Consider the following 17729-nt stretch of genomic DNA (forward strand, 5'->3'; position numbering starts at 1 on the left):
CCAAAATAAAGGTTTATATACAATTGAAGCAAGCTTCTCCAATACAATTGGGAAGGAAATGTTCATATCACAGGTGTAAAATACAAACATACTCCATAGTATACAGAAATGTGTCAATGAATAGCATCTATAGTAAAATATATGCATGTTTATATGGTAGGCTACATATTTGTACATGTTGGTTGCCAATTGTTAAGATCAGGTAATTGTATTTATTAGAGAAGTGTTATAATCAAATATGGTAAACATGCTTTACTTCTACTATAATAAAATGACATAGCTGCCATAAAAGTAAGTAATGTTTCTATGAAAACACAAGGAAACATTTAAAAAAAAAAACAAAAACAAAAAAACTGTCCTTCTTGTGTAAGGGGGGGATTATACCTGGTATCAAAGTTTAAGTTTTGAGTCAGATGAGTAAACTAGACCTATTGACTATAGGGGATATGAGGATGCACATCTAAGGAATACTTCCATAGTTGTTTCAAGGGGCACTACACACCAAAACCACCAGATTTTTTTATTTTTTTTTGTAAATCTTTATTTGATTTTAGACGAAAAATAATTTACAAATATCTCATACAAGAATAAAAACAAAAACCACAATAAATATCAAACATTCAATCTCTACAATTACTTCTAACATACATCATTCATAAACAGAGAGAGTGGGATAAGGACATAGCATACGTAGGATACATTATATATCTCTTATTCTTTTAACATTTCAAAAATCTGAAGTGAATTAGAGAACTACTCATAGTCTTCTAGAATTTGTAAACACTTTTTTCCCCATCTCATATTTCTGTATTATTTATTATTGCTATTTATAAAGCGCCAACAGATTCCGCAGCGCTGTACAATTAGTGGAGAAACGTACAATATACACAGACAAATACAAGAGGTACAAGAGGTAAGAGAGCCCTGCCCATAAGCTGATATCCGTACATTATCTTTCCCCCTATATATACCTATCTCATTCTTGATCTGAGACAACAGCTGTTTCTCCCAATGTTTACAATCAACTACCATAGAATTTTTCCATCTTCTTGCTATCAGGATCGTCACTGCCATGAAAGAATGAATAGTTAAAAATTGTTGGTATTCTGGTAAATCAGGCCAGTGGAGATGTAGAAGCGCCGAAGTTGGAGATTGATCTATCAAAAATTTTTCCCAAACATATAATCTTCTAAAAACCTCATCCCATAGTTTCTTAATTAATTTGCAGCTCCACCAAATATGGATAAAGCTTCCAGTTTCACTCCCACATCTCCAACAAATGTCAGACTCATTATGGTCAATTCTGTTTAGTCTACTTGGCACTAAATACCAACGATGGCATATTTTATAATGCGTCTCAAACAAAATCATATTATGAATATTATTTTTTTTTTTTTTTAAGCTTTAACATCATATTACCCCAGATCGTGAAATCAATTTTTAAGTTACATTCCTTTTCCCATCTTTTTATTTGTTTAGACATTATGTCTTTAGGAGCCGATCTTATCAAAGCGTAGCAATTAGCCATATTTTTCCTGGGACTTTCACTTCCAAAAATTTGCTTTATAAAACCACTACTAGTTGTATTACCCTTAGCAAGAGATTTCCCTACAAAAGACTTTATTCTTAAATACCGGAAGGCCTCTACTTGAGGAAGGCCAAATTCTTTAGACAGAGTTAAAAAATCTTTCATTTTGTCTCTTATTATTATATCATCCAAGATTTGAATATTCCGATCTTTCCAGGAATCTATTTTTAAGTCGGGCATTAAAACCTCCAATAATTCTATCTCCATAAAGCCAAAAATATTTCCCAAAGTTTTTAATTTTTTCCTTATCATGAACCAATTATTAAGTAAATGATTTAGAATTATATTTTTAACTTCCTTCCCAGTATTCTTGGGTTGCCAAAGATACTTAATTCCTTCCTATTCAATGATTGGGTCTCTAGTCCAAACCAGCCAGTTTTTTCAGAATCTTTTTTGCCCAATAACTGGGTATGGTATATAATAGTGGCTTCATAATGACTTATAATATTTGGAAAGTTTACCCCTCCTTGCCCTATAGTGTTCGTTAATTGGTCTAAACTAATCCGAGGCTTTTTCCCTTTCCAGATAAAATTCTTAACTAGCCTTTGTATTATCTCCAGCCATGGTAAGGGAATTTTTAAGGGAACCATTCTAAAGAAGTAGGTCCATCTTGGGACTATATAAGCATTTATTATGTTTATCCTTCCCATCCAACTAAAAAAACAAATGATTCAATTTTTTTAACGAATCCCAGTGGTTTTCAATAGCCTAGTAAAATTAATCTCTACCATTTTTTCTATATTATCCAATATTAATACTCCCAGATATTCAAAGCTACCATTAGCATCCGTAAAACCATATGTCTTTATAAATTAATTCTTCCACTCTTTTTTAAAATTTTTAAACATCACAATAGTTTTTTCTGTGTTTATCTTATAATTTGAAATATTGCTGTATGCTTTTATTTCCTTCATCAAATTATTGACCGATTTAGTAGGATCTGTAAGAGTTAAAATAGTGTCATCAGCATCCATGCTAATTTTTAGATCTCTATCAGGGGTTGGTACCATCCTAATATCAGGGTTTTCTCTTATTCTAATTGCAAGAGCTTCCATAGATAGGATATATAGTATTGGTGACAGCGGGCACCCTTATCGGGTGCCATTTTTTAATGGAAACCAATCTGAGCATAAGTCTATAACCACCACCCTCGCCATCAGATTTTGATAAATAGAACCTATCGCTGTCAACATCCAGCCATCTATACCCATTGCCTTCAGAACCCCCATCATAAATCCCCACCCGACCCTATCAAAGGCCTTTTCTGCATCCAGTGACAGGGTCAGGAGGGGAATCCGAGTTCTATCACCCCAATCCAGAACGTTAATCATTCTTCTAATATTGGTACTCATTTGTCTAGTGGGGACAAACCCTATCTGATCTCTATCTACCAAATCCATAACTATTCTTTTTAGCCTGTCGGCCAGTATAGATGAAAATAATTTGGAGTCCACATTAATAAGCGAAATTGGACGGGAATTCTTTAGTTCTTTAGGAACCTTATCTTTTTATGAATTGGGATTATATTTGCATATAATAATTCTTTAGGGCCTATACCTTCCAATGAAATTTTATTATATATTTTAGTTAAGTGTTCTACCAAGATATCTCCATATATTTTATAAAATCTATTGGTCAGACCATCTGGACCAGGGGTTTTATATTTCACAAGTTTCTTTATGGCAGCTGTAAATTCCATCTTTTGAAGGGGAGCATTTAGAATTTTTTTTTGTTCCTCTGAAAGCTTTGGAAAGTTTATTTCCCTCAAATACTCTTTTATTATCTCCTCTTTTGGTTGATTAGGTATATTATATAGCTCTTCATAATATGTTTGAAAAGCTTTGGCTATACTTTCTGTTTTTTTGTATAATATTAAATCCTTTCTGATACTGCTAATCCTATTCTTACCGTTTGTTTTCTTAAGTTTTTTAGTTAGCCATTTATTGATCTTATTATTGTCATAATAAAAGTTTACTTTCATCCTCTCCATATTTTTTTCTATTCGTTCTCTTTCTATTTTCTCTATTTTCATTTTAATCTCTGAAAGTTGTTTGAGTGAATCGCTAGTTAACCTTTTATCTTTTAGATCTTAATGAAGTGGTTTTGGTGCAGTGATGCTGTACCTTTAGTCTGCCAATGTAAAAAAAAAAAAAAAAAAAGACTGATAGTCACTAGTCTAGAGGCACATCCTCCCTTTCAAATTTCGAAAGTCTTCACATTTGTCGTCACCATGCACACCATGATTGTCAGACACATCCAGTGGTCCACTGGATGCTATTGTATGAGCAGCAACTAATTGGTGGAGTGTAGCGATTGCCGCACATTCCACCTATTTGCCCAGTGCCAGAGGCAGAGCAGCTGCAGCAAGGAGACTGTTCTAGTGCTTGTTATATGAGACAATCGAACTACAAATAGCTCTATACTCCAAATCCAGCTACTTATGCAGTAACAGGTACTTTATGATGTAACTCACTGACTGTGACATGCGTATGATGTCACAAGCAGAGCTGTGAGTGAAAATTAAAACCTGAGAAATATATGAACAACACATGCTATTAATTGCTGTTAACAACTAAATTCACAAAGAATGAATGAAATATTAAATCAATCTAGAGCCAGTCTCTTCAGATGTATATATATTTATTTATTATTGTTCATAAAAATATATACTCACTGTGCTTTTACGGTGAATTTTTTTTAAAATTTTAATGTAGTTACATTGTTGCAGCATGGTTATCTAATCAACGTTACAACACCCCCAATCGGTCTTTTTCATGAGATATACAGTTGTGCTCGAAAGTTTGCATACTCTGGCAGAAATTGTGACATTTTGGCATTCATTTCAAAATAATTACTGATCATGCAAAACAAAATTCCTTTCTTGATGGATAGTGATCATATGAAGCCATTTATTATCACATTGTTATTTAGCTACTTTTAAAATCATAATGATAACAGAAATCACCCAAATGGTCCTGGTCAAAAGTTTACATGCCTTTAATTTTTTGGCCTTGTTAGATACACAAGATGACAAAATGGCAATTCAAGATTAATTTCCCACACCTATGGCCTTTTAAAATGCAATTAGTGTATGTGTATAAATAGTCAATGGGTTTGTTAGCTCTCATGTGGGTGTACTGAGCAGGCTAGATACAGAGCCATGGGGAGCAGAAAAGAACTGTCAAAAGACCCGGGTAACAAGGTAATAGAACTTTGTAAAGATGGAAAAGGTCATTTAGATCAAGAATGATTTCAGCCACAACTGCCAGAATAATTGATCAGGATACAAAGAAAAGCCCACAGGTAACCTCAGGAGTAATACAGGCTGCTCTGGAAAAAGACGGTGTGGTTGTTTCAAGGAGCACAATACGACGATACTTCAAGAAAACTAAGCTGCATGTTCGAGTTGCCAGAAAGAAGCCTTTACTGTGCCAATGCCACAAAAATCCCAGTTACAATATGCCCGACAACACCTTGACAAGCCTCAGAACTTCTGGCACACTGTAATTTGGAATAATGAGACCAAAATAGAGCTTTATTGTCAAAACCATAAGCGCTATGTTTGGAGAGGGGTCAATAAGGCAAAAGAATAGCATTAAAACATTAGTGAAACTAATACCATCCCCACTGTGAAGCATGGTGGTGGCTCACTGAAGTTTTGGGTGTGTGTGAGCTCTAAAGGCACGGGGAATCTTTTGCAAATTGATGGCAAGATGAATGCAGCATGTTATCAGAAAATAAGGTCAGACAATTTGCATTCTTCTGCACGAAGGCTGCGCATGGGACCCTCTTGCACTTTCCAACATGACAATGACCCTAAGCACAAGGCCAAGTTGACCCTCCAGCGGTTACAGCACAAAAAGGTGAAAGTTCTGGAGTGGCCATCACAGTCTCCTGACCTTATCATCATTGACCTGGAGGCATTTTGCCAAGACGAATGGGCTGCTATACCACCTGAAGGAATTAGGGGCCTCAGACATCTATTACAAAAGACTTCACGCTGCTAAAGAGGCAATACACAGTATTAAGAACTAAGGATATGCAGACTTTTTAACAGGGGTCATGTCATTTTTTTTTCTTTGTTGCCATGTTTTGTTTTATAGTAAAAACCAAAGAAAAGAAAATGTTACTTGCGCTCTCTCCTTAATCCCTATGTATATTTAGACAAATGGAGGTCATTTAGTTGCTCCAATGGCCATTGGAGGGATGCCCGCCTGCCAACGTCAAGGCAGACCCCCCTAAGCGGGTCCTAACACTGACCCTTCAGCCTGCTTCCTTGAGCTTCTGGCAAAGATATCTCTAATGAGACAGAAAGGGGTATTTTTTATATACACCCCTTTACTTATTAACCCTTAATAGGGAACACATGGGATGGGTAGCAGCATTGTAACCAGGCTGTGTGATACAAAGTAAATACAAATACAAAAAGAGAAGTCCTGCGCTTAAGCAGCAAGGACTACAACACACATCAGCCCCAATATATAGTAAAAACCAAAGAAAAGAAAATGTTACTTGCGCTTTCTCCTTAATCCCTATGTATATTTAGACAAATGGAGGTCATTTAGTTGCTCCAATGGCCATTGGAGATATCTTTGCCAGAAGCTCAAGGAAGCAGGCTGAAGGGTCAGTGTTAGGACCCGCTTAGGGGGGTCTGCCTTGACGTTGGCAGGCGGGCATCCCTCCAATGGCCATTGGAGCAACTAAATGACCTCCATTTGTCTAAATATACATAGGGATTAAGGAGAAAGCGCAAGTAACATTTTCTTTTCTTTGGTTAATACTATATATTGGGGCTGATGTGTGTTGTAGTCCTTGCTGCTTAAGCACAGGACTTCTCTTTTTGTATTTGTATTTACTTTGTATCACACAGCCTGGTTACAATGCTGCTACCCATCCCATGTGTTCCCTATTAAGGGTTAATAAGTAAAGGGGTGTATATAAAAAATACCCCTTTCTGTCTCATTAGAGATATCTTTGCCAGAAGCTCAAGGAAGCAGGCTGAAGGGTCAGTGTTAGGACCTGCTTAGGGGGGTCTGCCTTGACGTTGGCAGGCGGGCATCCCTCCAATGGCCATTGGAACAACTAAATGACCTCCATTTGTCTAAATATACATAGGGATTAAGGAGAAAGCGCAAGTAACATTTTCTTTTCTTTGGTTTTTACTATATATTGGGGCTGATGTGTGTTGTAGTCCTTGCTGCTTAAGCGCAGGACTTCTCTTTTTGTATTTGTATGTTTTGTTTTATGATTGTGCCATTCTGTTATAACCCAAGTTGAATATGTATCCCATAAGAAATAAAAGAAATGTGTTTTGCCTGCTCACTCGTGTTTTCTTTAAAAATAGTACACATATTACCAATTCTCCAAGGGTATGCAAACCTTTGAGCACAACTGTATATATATATATATATATATATATATATAATCATTTCTACAGTCTTCGAGAATTAAACTTGCTTTTCCCACAGAAGAGATTCTGGGTGGGCAAATGCAAATTAGTTCAACAAAGAATCAATGCTTCCTTCTGGGAAATGCTTCCTTCTGGGACTCTCTGCAGTGCAAATGTGACATGGAAGGGTGCCAAAGCCATCTTGTAAGTTGTATTAGTAATTGCCCCCAGCACCCTTACAATGTATGCATGTTCTGCTGAGTGCTGCCCTCTTGGTTTTAAATACATATATATGTATATATTTATTTATTTATTTTTTAGCTTTGTAATTGACATTTATATAGCACCAACTTATTCTGCATCGCTTTACAATAGTATAAAGGGGGAAATTAAACAATAAACGAGACAATTACAAAATGTTACAGGAATAATAAGTTGCTAAATACACACACATATTAAAGGATTAGTGAATACATGTTTATATTAATAAAAAGCAGCTAAAACATTGCAACGTATTTACAACTAATATTGTTAAAAACAAATTGTATAATATCACATATTTAAAATGCCTAATAATCCTTGGTGTATATGTCTCATTAAAATAAAATAAAAAATAACCAACTAGATTGAGATTTTTCCACAGAATACTTTTAAAACATGTAAAGCATCCATTATGATATATATCCCATTGTACTCTATTAGGGAAGCATGGGAGGTCCAAAATGAATAGCAACTGTATGTATTTTAGGGTGTTGGACTCTGAACTATATAGGCTTTGTAGACTCATATGTCACAAGCATTAATGGAAATAAACAATTTGAGTCTTATTCAACTATAATTATCTACAGATTGTGTACCTGTACAATAAAATCAATGATAACAAGCAATGTGGTTAAGTAAAGTGTGTACTTACAGATTCCAACTGATCCATAAGTTTAGACAGGTATTTACGGCACTCTGGAGACTTACTATCAATCTTCATTCCAGTCTGCATTACATATAAACGGCCTGTAAATATATATAAAAATACAAGTTTATATGACATTTTTAAAAATGACATAAAATTGCAATTGAAAACGCAAATAAAAAGCAGGTTAATACTTTCAGTCTCAGTAGCTTACACATGAAAAGAACATTTACAAAGTTAGTCTTCTAAGTGTCTTCTAAGTGTATGCACATTACTGAGGGATATGGTAAGGTTTATGCAACAAAATCAATGTTGGGGACATAGGAGTACATCATTCTTTAAGGGTGGATAAAAGTTATACCTAACAAATTATCATGCTTGTCCATATGCTCTGGATTGGAAATGTAAATGATCAACTTATAGGAAAGAACATTATACAGATGATACTCGAAAAATTTGAATATCGTGCAAAAGTTCATTTATTTCAGTAATGCAACGTAAAAGGGGAAACTAATATATGCGATAGACGCATTACATGCAAAGCAAGATAGTTCAAGTCGTGATTTGTCATAAGTGCGATGATTATGGCTTACAGCTCATGAAAACCCCAAACCCACAATCTCAGTAAATTAGAATATTATATGCAATCAATAAAACAAGGAGTGTACATAGAACAATATCGGACCTCTGAAAAGTATAAGCATGCCTATGGACTCAGTTCTTGGTTGGGCTCCTTTTGCAGCAATTACTGCCTCAATGCGTCATGGCATGGAAGCTAGCAGCCTGTGGCACTGCTGATGTGTTATGGAAGACCAGGATGCTTCAATAGCGGCCTTCAGCTCTTCTGCATTGTTTGGTCTCGTGCTTCTCATCTTTCTCTTGGCAATGCCCCATTCTTCCTCCAGACTCTGGGTCCTTGCTTTCCAAATGAGATGCAAAAGTTGCTCTCATCAGAAAAGAGGTCTTTGGACCACTGAGGAACATAACAGGTCTCTTTTTTTCTTTAGCCCAGGTAAGACGCTTCTGACGTTGTTTGTTGTTCAGGAGCGGCTTGACAAGAGGAATACGACATCTGAAGCCCATGTCCAGGATCCGTCTGTGTGTGGTGGCTCTTGATGCACTGACTCCGGCCTCAGTCCACTCCTTGTGAAAGTCCCCAACACATTTGAATGGCCTTTTCCGGACAATCATGTCCAGGCTGCGGTCATCCCTGCTGCTTGTGCACCTTTTTCGTCCACATAACTTTCTATTAATGTGCTTTGATACAGCACTTTGGGAACATCCAACTTCCTTCGCAATTACCTTTTGAGGCATTCCATCCTTATGGAGGGTGTCAATGATGGTTTTCTGCACAACTGTCAGGTCAGTAGTCTTCCCCATGATTGTGATTCCTACTGAACCAGACAGAGACCATTTAAGCTTACTTAGCGGGGAGGCGGGGCAGAGTGGCTGCATGGCACTATAGCTCCTGCTATTTTCAGGCAATTTGGCCCCAAAAAGCAATTTCTGGCACTGAGTCACGGCAGGCAACTGCACTATGAGGTGCTAGGACCAGAGATCACCAGAGATACAGTCAGCGACCCGCTTCTGGGCCCGTATTTGGAGAGAAAACTGAGCTTCGAGACTGAGGCCTAGTCAAACCTATCTATGTGGTGAGTAGGGTGGACGGCCGGAGCCCTGCTATCCTGCCTGGCTGCAACATGGAGGTCCCCTAACGCAATGGGGTGATGGCCCTGCTTCCCCCCCTCTGGGCCGGTGGGGGTCATCCCGGCCTACCCTGGGGCTCTACCCCGATCGGGGACTTCACTTATCACCTAAGATGGCAGCTGAGCCTGACCGGCACGCTATGGAGAGGGCGGCCCCTCCTCGCGGCTCTTGGCGCTCACTACGGGCAACTCAGGGAGAAATCATTAGAGCAACCTACCTATCCTGTGACCCGGCCTGGGGTGCTCCAATCGACACCGAGGACCTTGAGCGGAGACCATCTGACTGGCAAGCGGCTCCAAGGGTACTCAGACTGTAAGCCGGCACGTTCTTGTAAAAGCGAGCCACGCGCAGGACAGCCGAGGATCATTATGATGACCCCACACATACCCAGCTCCCAACCGCAACCGTCTGACACTACCTGACAAGCGACACCACAGCATCTTTATTCGGATGGAGCTGAAAAACACAGAACTGTGAACTGCCAGTGATGGGAGTTAGCTGCTCTCTGCATGAGGACTGGGGCTGCCTACTCTCTGCCTCCTGAACAACAACAATCAGGATCAAGTTCACCTCTCCTCTGGGAGAGGAGTCTCTGTTCGGGACCCAGGGTTATTTGTTAATCACGGTGGCATAATTTTTTCTTTTTTTTAAGCAAACACCAACCGTGCCATATTGCCTAGCATATTTGTCTCTCTCACCTTATTTACTATAACTATGCTTTCAGTTTGTACCCTTGTTTCCATCTCTCAAGCCTGCTATCAGGCAGCGAAGCGCAGATTCAGTATAAGTATCCTAACAGCTAAGCGAGACTAGCCTGCAAAAGCTTGTGTTATTCACAGATTACAATGAGCTCACTAACTTAGCTAATATGGCTAAACGGATTTGCAATTAACCTACTAAGGCAAATATGACTATACTGCATGTATACATTCTGTTAGCTCGTGACGCAGCATGCCAATTCTAAGTTCAGATAGAGCAACGATGTTACCATATGTACCAAGCAAGCCTCAGATATTTTCAGCTAGCATGTTAATCCCTAGGCTGTAAGATTAATTAGTATACTGCATTACTAAACTCTGAGATAGGCAGATTTTCTGTGCAACTATGATCCATTGTTTAACCTTTAACATGTTTCCTATCTTGAATATAAAAAAACTGTGCTATGTATTTCAATGCCATACCTATGTTAATGTATGTTTCCAAACTTGCATGCACCTGCTATTGTGGCGGTACAAACATGATTGTTCAAGCTATGCACAAATGAAATAAAGAATTTAAAGGCTTACTTAGCTGATTAGAGTGGGACACTGTGAGCCTAAAATATTGCACCTTTTCACAATATTCTAATTTACGGAGATTGTGGATTTGGGGTTTTAATGAGCTGTAAGCCATAATCATCGCACTTATGACAAATCACGGCTTGAACGATCTTGCTTTGCATGTAATGCATCTATCGCATATATTAGTTTCCCCTTTTACGTTGCATTACTGAAATGCATGATATTCAAATTTTTCGAGTATCACCTGTACTTCAAACTGATGGGGAAAATTATTTTGCTTCTTCAAGTACCAGCCCAGATCTGCCCAAAAGCAGCAATTCACCTCCACTTTGGGACACTTTCCTTTGGAGCCATAACTACCATACTACTACCTAAATGAAAGAGGAGATTACGGCAAGGTTAAAAAGTACTCATCTTTCATCACAGGCACTTCAAAGCTCCATTTGTATAGAAGCACTGTATGAGCTTTGCATGCAGGCTATTTATGTATTGTTTTCACACCTCTCTTCAAATTTAAAAATATATGTATTTGTTGTTTTAAATGGCATTCTGTGTCATATAGAACATGTAAAAGTATTTTACACACACACTTTGATACCTATATAGTATATTATCTAAAATTACAATGAAAATTGTATGTGTATTGTGAATGATACACTGACTTGGGATAATATGCTTATCACATACTTCAATATTATATATATATTCATTTTTTTTCATTTACTTTTTATTTGCTTCATTCTGATATTTATTCATTCAGATATCAAGTGAAAAGCCTCACACTTTTTTTTGTTAATTTAATGTGAAATGTAATTCCACAAAACGGTCTACAGACTGATAAACCAGCAAAAGAACAAAATCAAGAAAGGACCAGGAAATTAGAAGTTTACACAGAAGTTCTTTTACACTTCATGCAGAACGATAAAGAAGAAAGCTATAAAATCAAACAATTCTCACAATGTCAGAAAGAATGACATGTTGGAAAAGCAGGGCATACAAGGATTTGAATAGATTAAACGACCAGATCTTATTAACTCAAGCATAATAATGAAATTATTTGCCTATTAAAACATATCCCTCTCAAATATGTGAGAAATAATAGATTTCCCATGTAAATTTTACGTTTCTCTCCTTTATGACGCAAGACACAGCTGTGGTTTTCCAATGATTTCAACTGCTATTACAGTCGAAAAGTTGCCAAGACTAACTTGAATTTTTTCATTTTACATTTAGCCACCATTTCCGAGTATGGCATTTCACAGAATTTAGTAAGCGTGGAAGGAACACACCGTTTTAAAAAAATCAGGCCTGCATGCATAATTTATAGGATTCCATATTTGTCCTAATCAATGAGTGCACCATGAATATTTATGATCTTCCAGTTCACACATCAAAATGCACACGTCAATTTGAACTGTTTCTCAACTCCCCTTCCCATAATCTTGTTCTGTCCCCAACTCATAGCTTGGATCTCTCTCCTGCTGTCCAACTTTGTTGAAATATGCAATCATGCTAAAATACCCTCCACCTTCTTCATCTTATTGTCGTTTTGTAGCCCTATTCCTTTACTTCAAATTTTCTAGTACGGCTTGCATAGACAAGTCTAACAAGTCACTTCCAGTTCCCATGATTCCCTTTAAATTTGACCCTCTTCGATATGCACACATGAAACAGCCTTTACTGAAGTGAATAACAATTTGGCCACTTCTAAATACAGTGATCATTACGGTCTCTTGAACGACAACTCCATATACATAAAGCAATTCAGCTTGCTCACATGCTTTCCAAGTCTGGAGTATCCTATCTTAATAGCACTTTATTAAAGTATCTATTTCAATGTGTCAAAGAGCCAAGGAGGTTTCCCTCCTCGTTCGGTAAGCAAAACTGAGCTAACCGAAGTGGCAGGTGCGCTGTGTGTTACAGCATGCCTGCCTTCTCCCATGAGTCACTGTGAGCACATGCACACCTGTGCACGCGCATGCACAGGGCTCTGTTTTACTTGGCTGCATCCTCCACGGCTCCTGCATTCCCCCAGCCTCTGTGTCCTATCAAGCTGCCTCCTCACTAACATCTCTGGATCAGAGGTTTCTCAATGAAAAGCCTCTGATTGGTCATTTCCTTGGCATAGACTTTCAGACTTTCCTTGGCATAGCCCCAAATACAAGCTCACAGTGTTAATTTTGACTCCCCACATTTCCAAATCCAGTAATTCTTACCTTACAAACTCTGCTCATGTTCCCCCTATGTAATAAACAATGCTATTAGGGCACTAAATACACTTCTCACTTTCCACCTGATCTAAAACTCACTTGGTTTCACTAAATCTGTTCAAAATGCTGCTGCCAAGTATATCTTTACCCACTTCTTCTCTCAGACCTCAACCCACCCATTGTACAGCACTGCAGAATTTGTTGGCGCTTTATAAATAATAATAATATTATTATTATTATTATTAAGAATAATAATAACAATCCTAATTCAAAAGACTGGCACCAACCTAAAAAGTTCTCGACAATTCCATCCCTCATTACATTTCCTCTCTATGTCACTTTAACATCCCTTCTAGATCTCTGTTTTGTTGGCGACATTGTAATCCACAAGACTCCTTAGGGGCAGTGCCATTACTATGGAATGGCTCTATCTTGCACTATCAGATTTTCCCCTAGTTCTTTAAAGGAATATTCTAGTGTTTGGAATATATACATGTATTCCTAATGCTGTAGTGTTTAGCCTCATTAACCAAATTAAAGAGTTTTACTCACCTTATTTCCCCCTGCGCAGCAGCCTTGTCGAAGACACTCTGCCTCCGCTGGTTGAGATCAACACGGATTACCTCAGCCAATCCAAAACGTCCCCATAGAAAAGCAACGGCAGGCTAATACGCATGTGAGACAATCACTGTACTGCGCCAATTAACATCTCCTCATGGAGAAACATTGATTCAATGCATCTCTATGGGAAGCATTCAGTGTCTCCACACGTGCCGACAGTCGGTCCTGCAATCTTTCCGGGCAACACAAAGGAAGTCCCTCAAATGGCTGTCCAAATGACAGCCACTAGAGTTGCTGTTAGGCAGCAGCGTGACACTGCCTTTACTCGGAAAATGTAGTGTTGACACTAGTGAGCCGGCAGGGAAAGCTTTAAGCTTTAGTGTTTCTGGTGCCTAGCATGTCCCTTTAAAACTAATTTCTTTAGAAAAGCTTTTATTCCTAGATAACTTCTCCTTACATTAGACATACCATCACTCCTCACATAAGTAGTGCTTCCACACTCAGCTTCATTTTCTCACCATCCACTAAACACATCACACCACTGTTTCACAACTAACTAGATACAGATGTCCTCTGACATCTTGTTTTTCCTCACGTGTTCATCCCCTCGACTGTAAGATTTTAAAGGGCAGACTAAGCATCAAAATCACTACAGTTCAGAGCAATGAACCATCCCACGTGAGGTTCTCTCTGATATCATTGTCTCTCCAGCTGCATTGGTAACGCATGGTGTTTACACTGCATGGCTGCTATTAGCTACATTCGGCTGCAAGTAGCTACATTCATAAAAAATCTTAATTTTCCTGACACTATAGTGCCCTAAGGGTGCCCCCACCCTCAGGGTCCCCCTCCCTTGGCGCTGTAGGGGTTAAAACCCCTTCAGCAGCTTACCTTAATCCAGAGCCGGGCTCCCTCAGCACTGGTGACCTCTCTTCCCCCGCTGATGTCAGCTCCCAAGTGGAGTGGAATGTGCATGCGCGGCAAGTGTCGCGCGCATTCAAACAGTCCCTAGGAAAGCATTTCTCAATGCTTTCCTATGGACATTCTGCACACTGGATGCGAATTTCGCATCCAGCGTCGCAGATGCGCCTCTAGCGGCTATCAGGAAGACAGCCACTAGAGGCTGGATTAACCCTGCTATGTAAACATAGCAGTTTCTCTGAAACTGCTATGTTTACATCTGAAGGGTTAAAACCTGAGGGACCTGGCAGCCAGACCACTTCATTGAGCTGAAGTGGTTTGGGTGACTATAGTGTCCCTTTAAGTTACACAGAAAATTATATAAGCCCAATATATTCTATTAGCTAGCCACATCTATGCATTCTTCAGTAAAACTTATCAAATACATTGAAACGTGATCATATGTGGCACACCAATTTAGAACAACAGGGGAACCGTAAGCATGTTCTTTTTTAGAATGTGTTGCCTCATTAAATAATTGGATTGTTTTTAAATGCATTAAAAAAAGAGAATGGCTCACATTAAGACTGTATGAATATCATCGGTCAAACATTAAAAATGTATTCACTTTTTCTTCCCTCAAAGTCCTCTTTGATATCCATCTTCCATTTTCCCTCTCCCTCGTTCTCTTCATCTCTCTAGAATTGACAATTTACATAACTTTGTAATAATTGATGATGAAACCCTAATTTATTCATACTTAGAAAAATATTCTATGTTTTATTTGACTTTTTGTTATTGTTTACCATTGATTCTTTCCTTGATTGTTTTACCCGGAGTAATGCTCACACTTTTTGCTTTTATAAACCCTGTGAGATTGTTCACTACCTAATTGTGTTTGCATTCCCTATGTTATCAACTCAATAGAAATTCAATGTATTAGAAATAAATCAAAATGTGGTATTGGGCATAGAACAAGAACAAAAGACAGATTTAGTCAAGAAATAAAACATTTTTAAAAAAAATTGATAGGGCATCCCGTACCTTGCGTCTATATTCAGTAATACTTTGCAAACACCATAAATATCAATATTAATGCTTTATAAAAAAAAAAAAAATAATCTAAATGCAGAAAGCCTAATTATCACTTGGAGAGAAATATTGTCGTGACACGATATTAAAATGTTCTTTTAATCTAATGATCACGGGTTGCAGAAATATGACCTTTATAAAGTGCGGAATTTTGCCTAGGGGCTCTTTCCTGACAGCACAGTTTCAGTACTAGTGGCGCCAGCTATGCTCATGCTAGAAAGAAAGTAGACTCTCATCCAAAATGTTTAAATGAAGAACGGAATCCAACACAACAGATGTATAATTAATAGGAGCTGAAGCAGCACTGTCACTTTGCAGCATTTGGTTTTAAATGAATTCTATTTTGTCCCTCTATTTCTCCATGATTTTAAAAAAAAAAAATTTATTCATCAGAGTTTGTTTTATGTTTTTTTGTGTTTTGTTTTTTTTTCTTTCTAGATATAAATAAGAAAAAGTAGGAATTACTTTTTCTTATGAAGAGCAAGATCTTTTTTGGCAATGGGTGGAAATTAAGAAAAGTTAATTTCACTTGCTAAGCTAATTTACCTGCAATCAATCAATTGAAAGAATTCCACAGAGAGGCAGACTGCAGACATTGTGAACAGAGGAGTGTAAAATGGTGGGCCAACGTATTAAGAATGGTCTCCAAGAAGAAAAGATAAGAAAGGGCGAAGGGAAAGTATAATCATTTTTTAAAATGGGCATAAAGAAATTAAAGGAACAATATGGTGCCAGGAATACAACCATGTATTCCTTACACATTAGGTGAGAAAACACTTTTAGATATCCGGGGCCCCTTCGAAAAAGGTGATTTTATTCACCTTTTTCCAGTGTCACACAGATCTCCGCATAGCTGGCCCCACCTTCTCAGCTGAGATCATCAGTTTTTCCAATCCGGAGGCTAATGCCTATTAAAAAAAAAATTAAAAAAAAAAAAAAAACACAGGCCAGTGCCTCTTTGTGGGAACACTAAAGGCACCCAAAGCAACTTAATCTTTTTGAAGCGGTCTGGGTGCAGTATCTCTGTCCCACTTAGTCCAGTTTTTAAACAATCATAGCTATTTAAGCTATCAGACAGGCACTAGAGGCACTTCCTGGATTTTAACAGAACCTGACTCCATTAAATTACGCTGGACGTCCTCATGGATGAGGATTTCCAGCACCAGAGAAATCCCCATTGGCGCAATGCTTTCCTATGGGGAGAACTTAATAATATCACGGTGCTTTACCGCATGCGTATTAGGCCACCCCCCTCAACGGAAGAGGCGGAAATCTAAACCAGTGCAGAGGAACATTGGCACTAGAATTGGGTAAGTGACTAAAGGATTTTGTACCTTTTTGTACAGGTGGGACGGGGAACCTGAGGGAACTTTAGTGTTAGGAATATAACTTTGAATATAATTCCTACCACTATAGATTCCCTTCAAGCAATGTTTCATTTAAGTTGTGTGGCAGAACGTATTGTTATCTGACTATTCTACACTTTATTACGTTTGGGAGTTATCTTACCCGAATTCAACTGGTTCGGCTACCTCCCCCGCTCCCCCCCCCCCCCCCTCGTTCCCTGTTATATAGGCCGAACATCAACCACCCCATGGTGTGTTAACCACAAAGGAACTAATTAATTAGTGGTTTACCTGGGTGGCCGCCATTTCGGATAACTGAACTTGCGAGGTCTAAGGAATGGTGGCCATTTTGTCTTCCAAATACAGACAGCGTGACATGGTCATAGAACGTCTGGATTCCTTTCCGGATACAATACCACCTAGGAAACTATACCGCTGCCTGCTCCGCTCCAGAACCAGATAGGAGAGCGCTTTTCAGAAGAAAGATACCATCGACTAGTGGTAGCATTCGCTCCCTCAAAGCCAGGGGAAGCCTTAGTTGGTGTGCGCACAGGAACTCCCGAACATTGACCGCTGCCCCATTTTATATGGAATGGTTTTGGGCTTCAACCTCGTGAACGGCCGGTCAGAGCTTTACCCCGGTGGTGATTCTCTTCCACCGAACGGATCTGACCAGTATTTGGACAACTTGGGCGCTCAGATCCGGGCTATCGGGGATATAATACATGTGGGGTTCCAGTGAATATTTG

General features: G+C 38.5%; 1 protein-coding gene across 1 annotated transcript in view; it reads right to left on the minus strand.

Annotated features, from left to right (window-relative positions):
* Nucleotides 1-17729, minus strand: part of VTA1 (vesicle trafficking 1) — a 239811-nt gene that overhangs the window by 171637 nt on the left and 50445 nt on the right. Inside the window, exon 2 of the mRNA XM_063443615.1 lies at nt 7891-7985. Coding sequence (XP_063299685.1) covers nt 7891-7985 — 95 coding nt within the window. The remainder of the gene's footprint in view (nt 1-7890; nt 7986-17729) is intronic.

The sequence above is a fragment of the Pelobates fuscus genome, chromosome 2 (assembly GCF_036172605.1).
Source record: "Pelobates fuscus isolate aPelFus1 chromosome 2, aPelFus1.pri, whole genome shotgun sequence".
Classification (NCBI taxonomy): domain Eukaryota; kingdom Metazoa; phylum Chordata; class Amphibia; order Anura; family Pelobatidae; genus Pelobates; species Pelobates fuscus.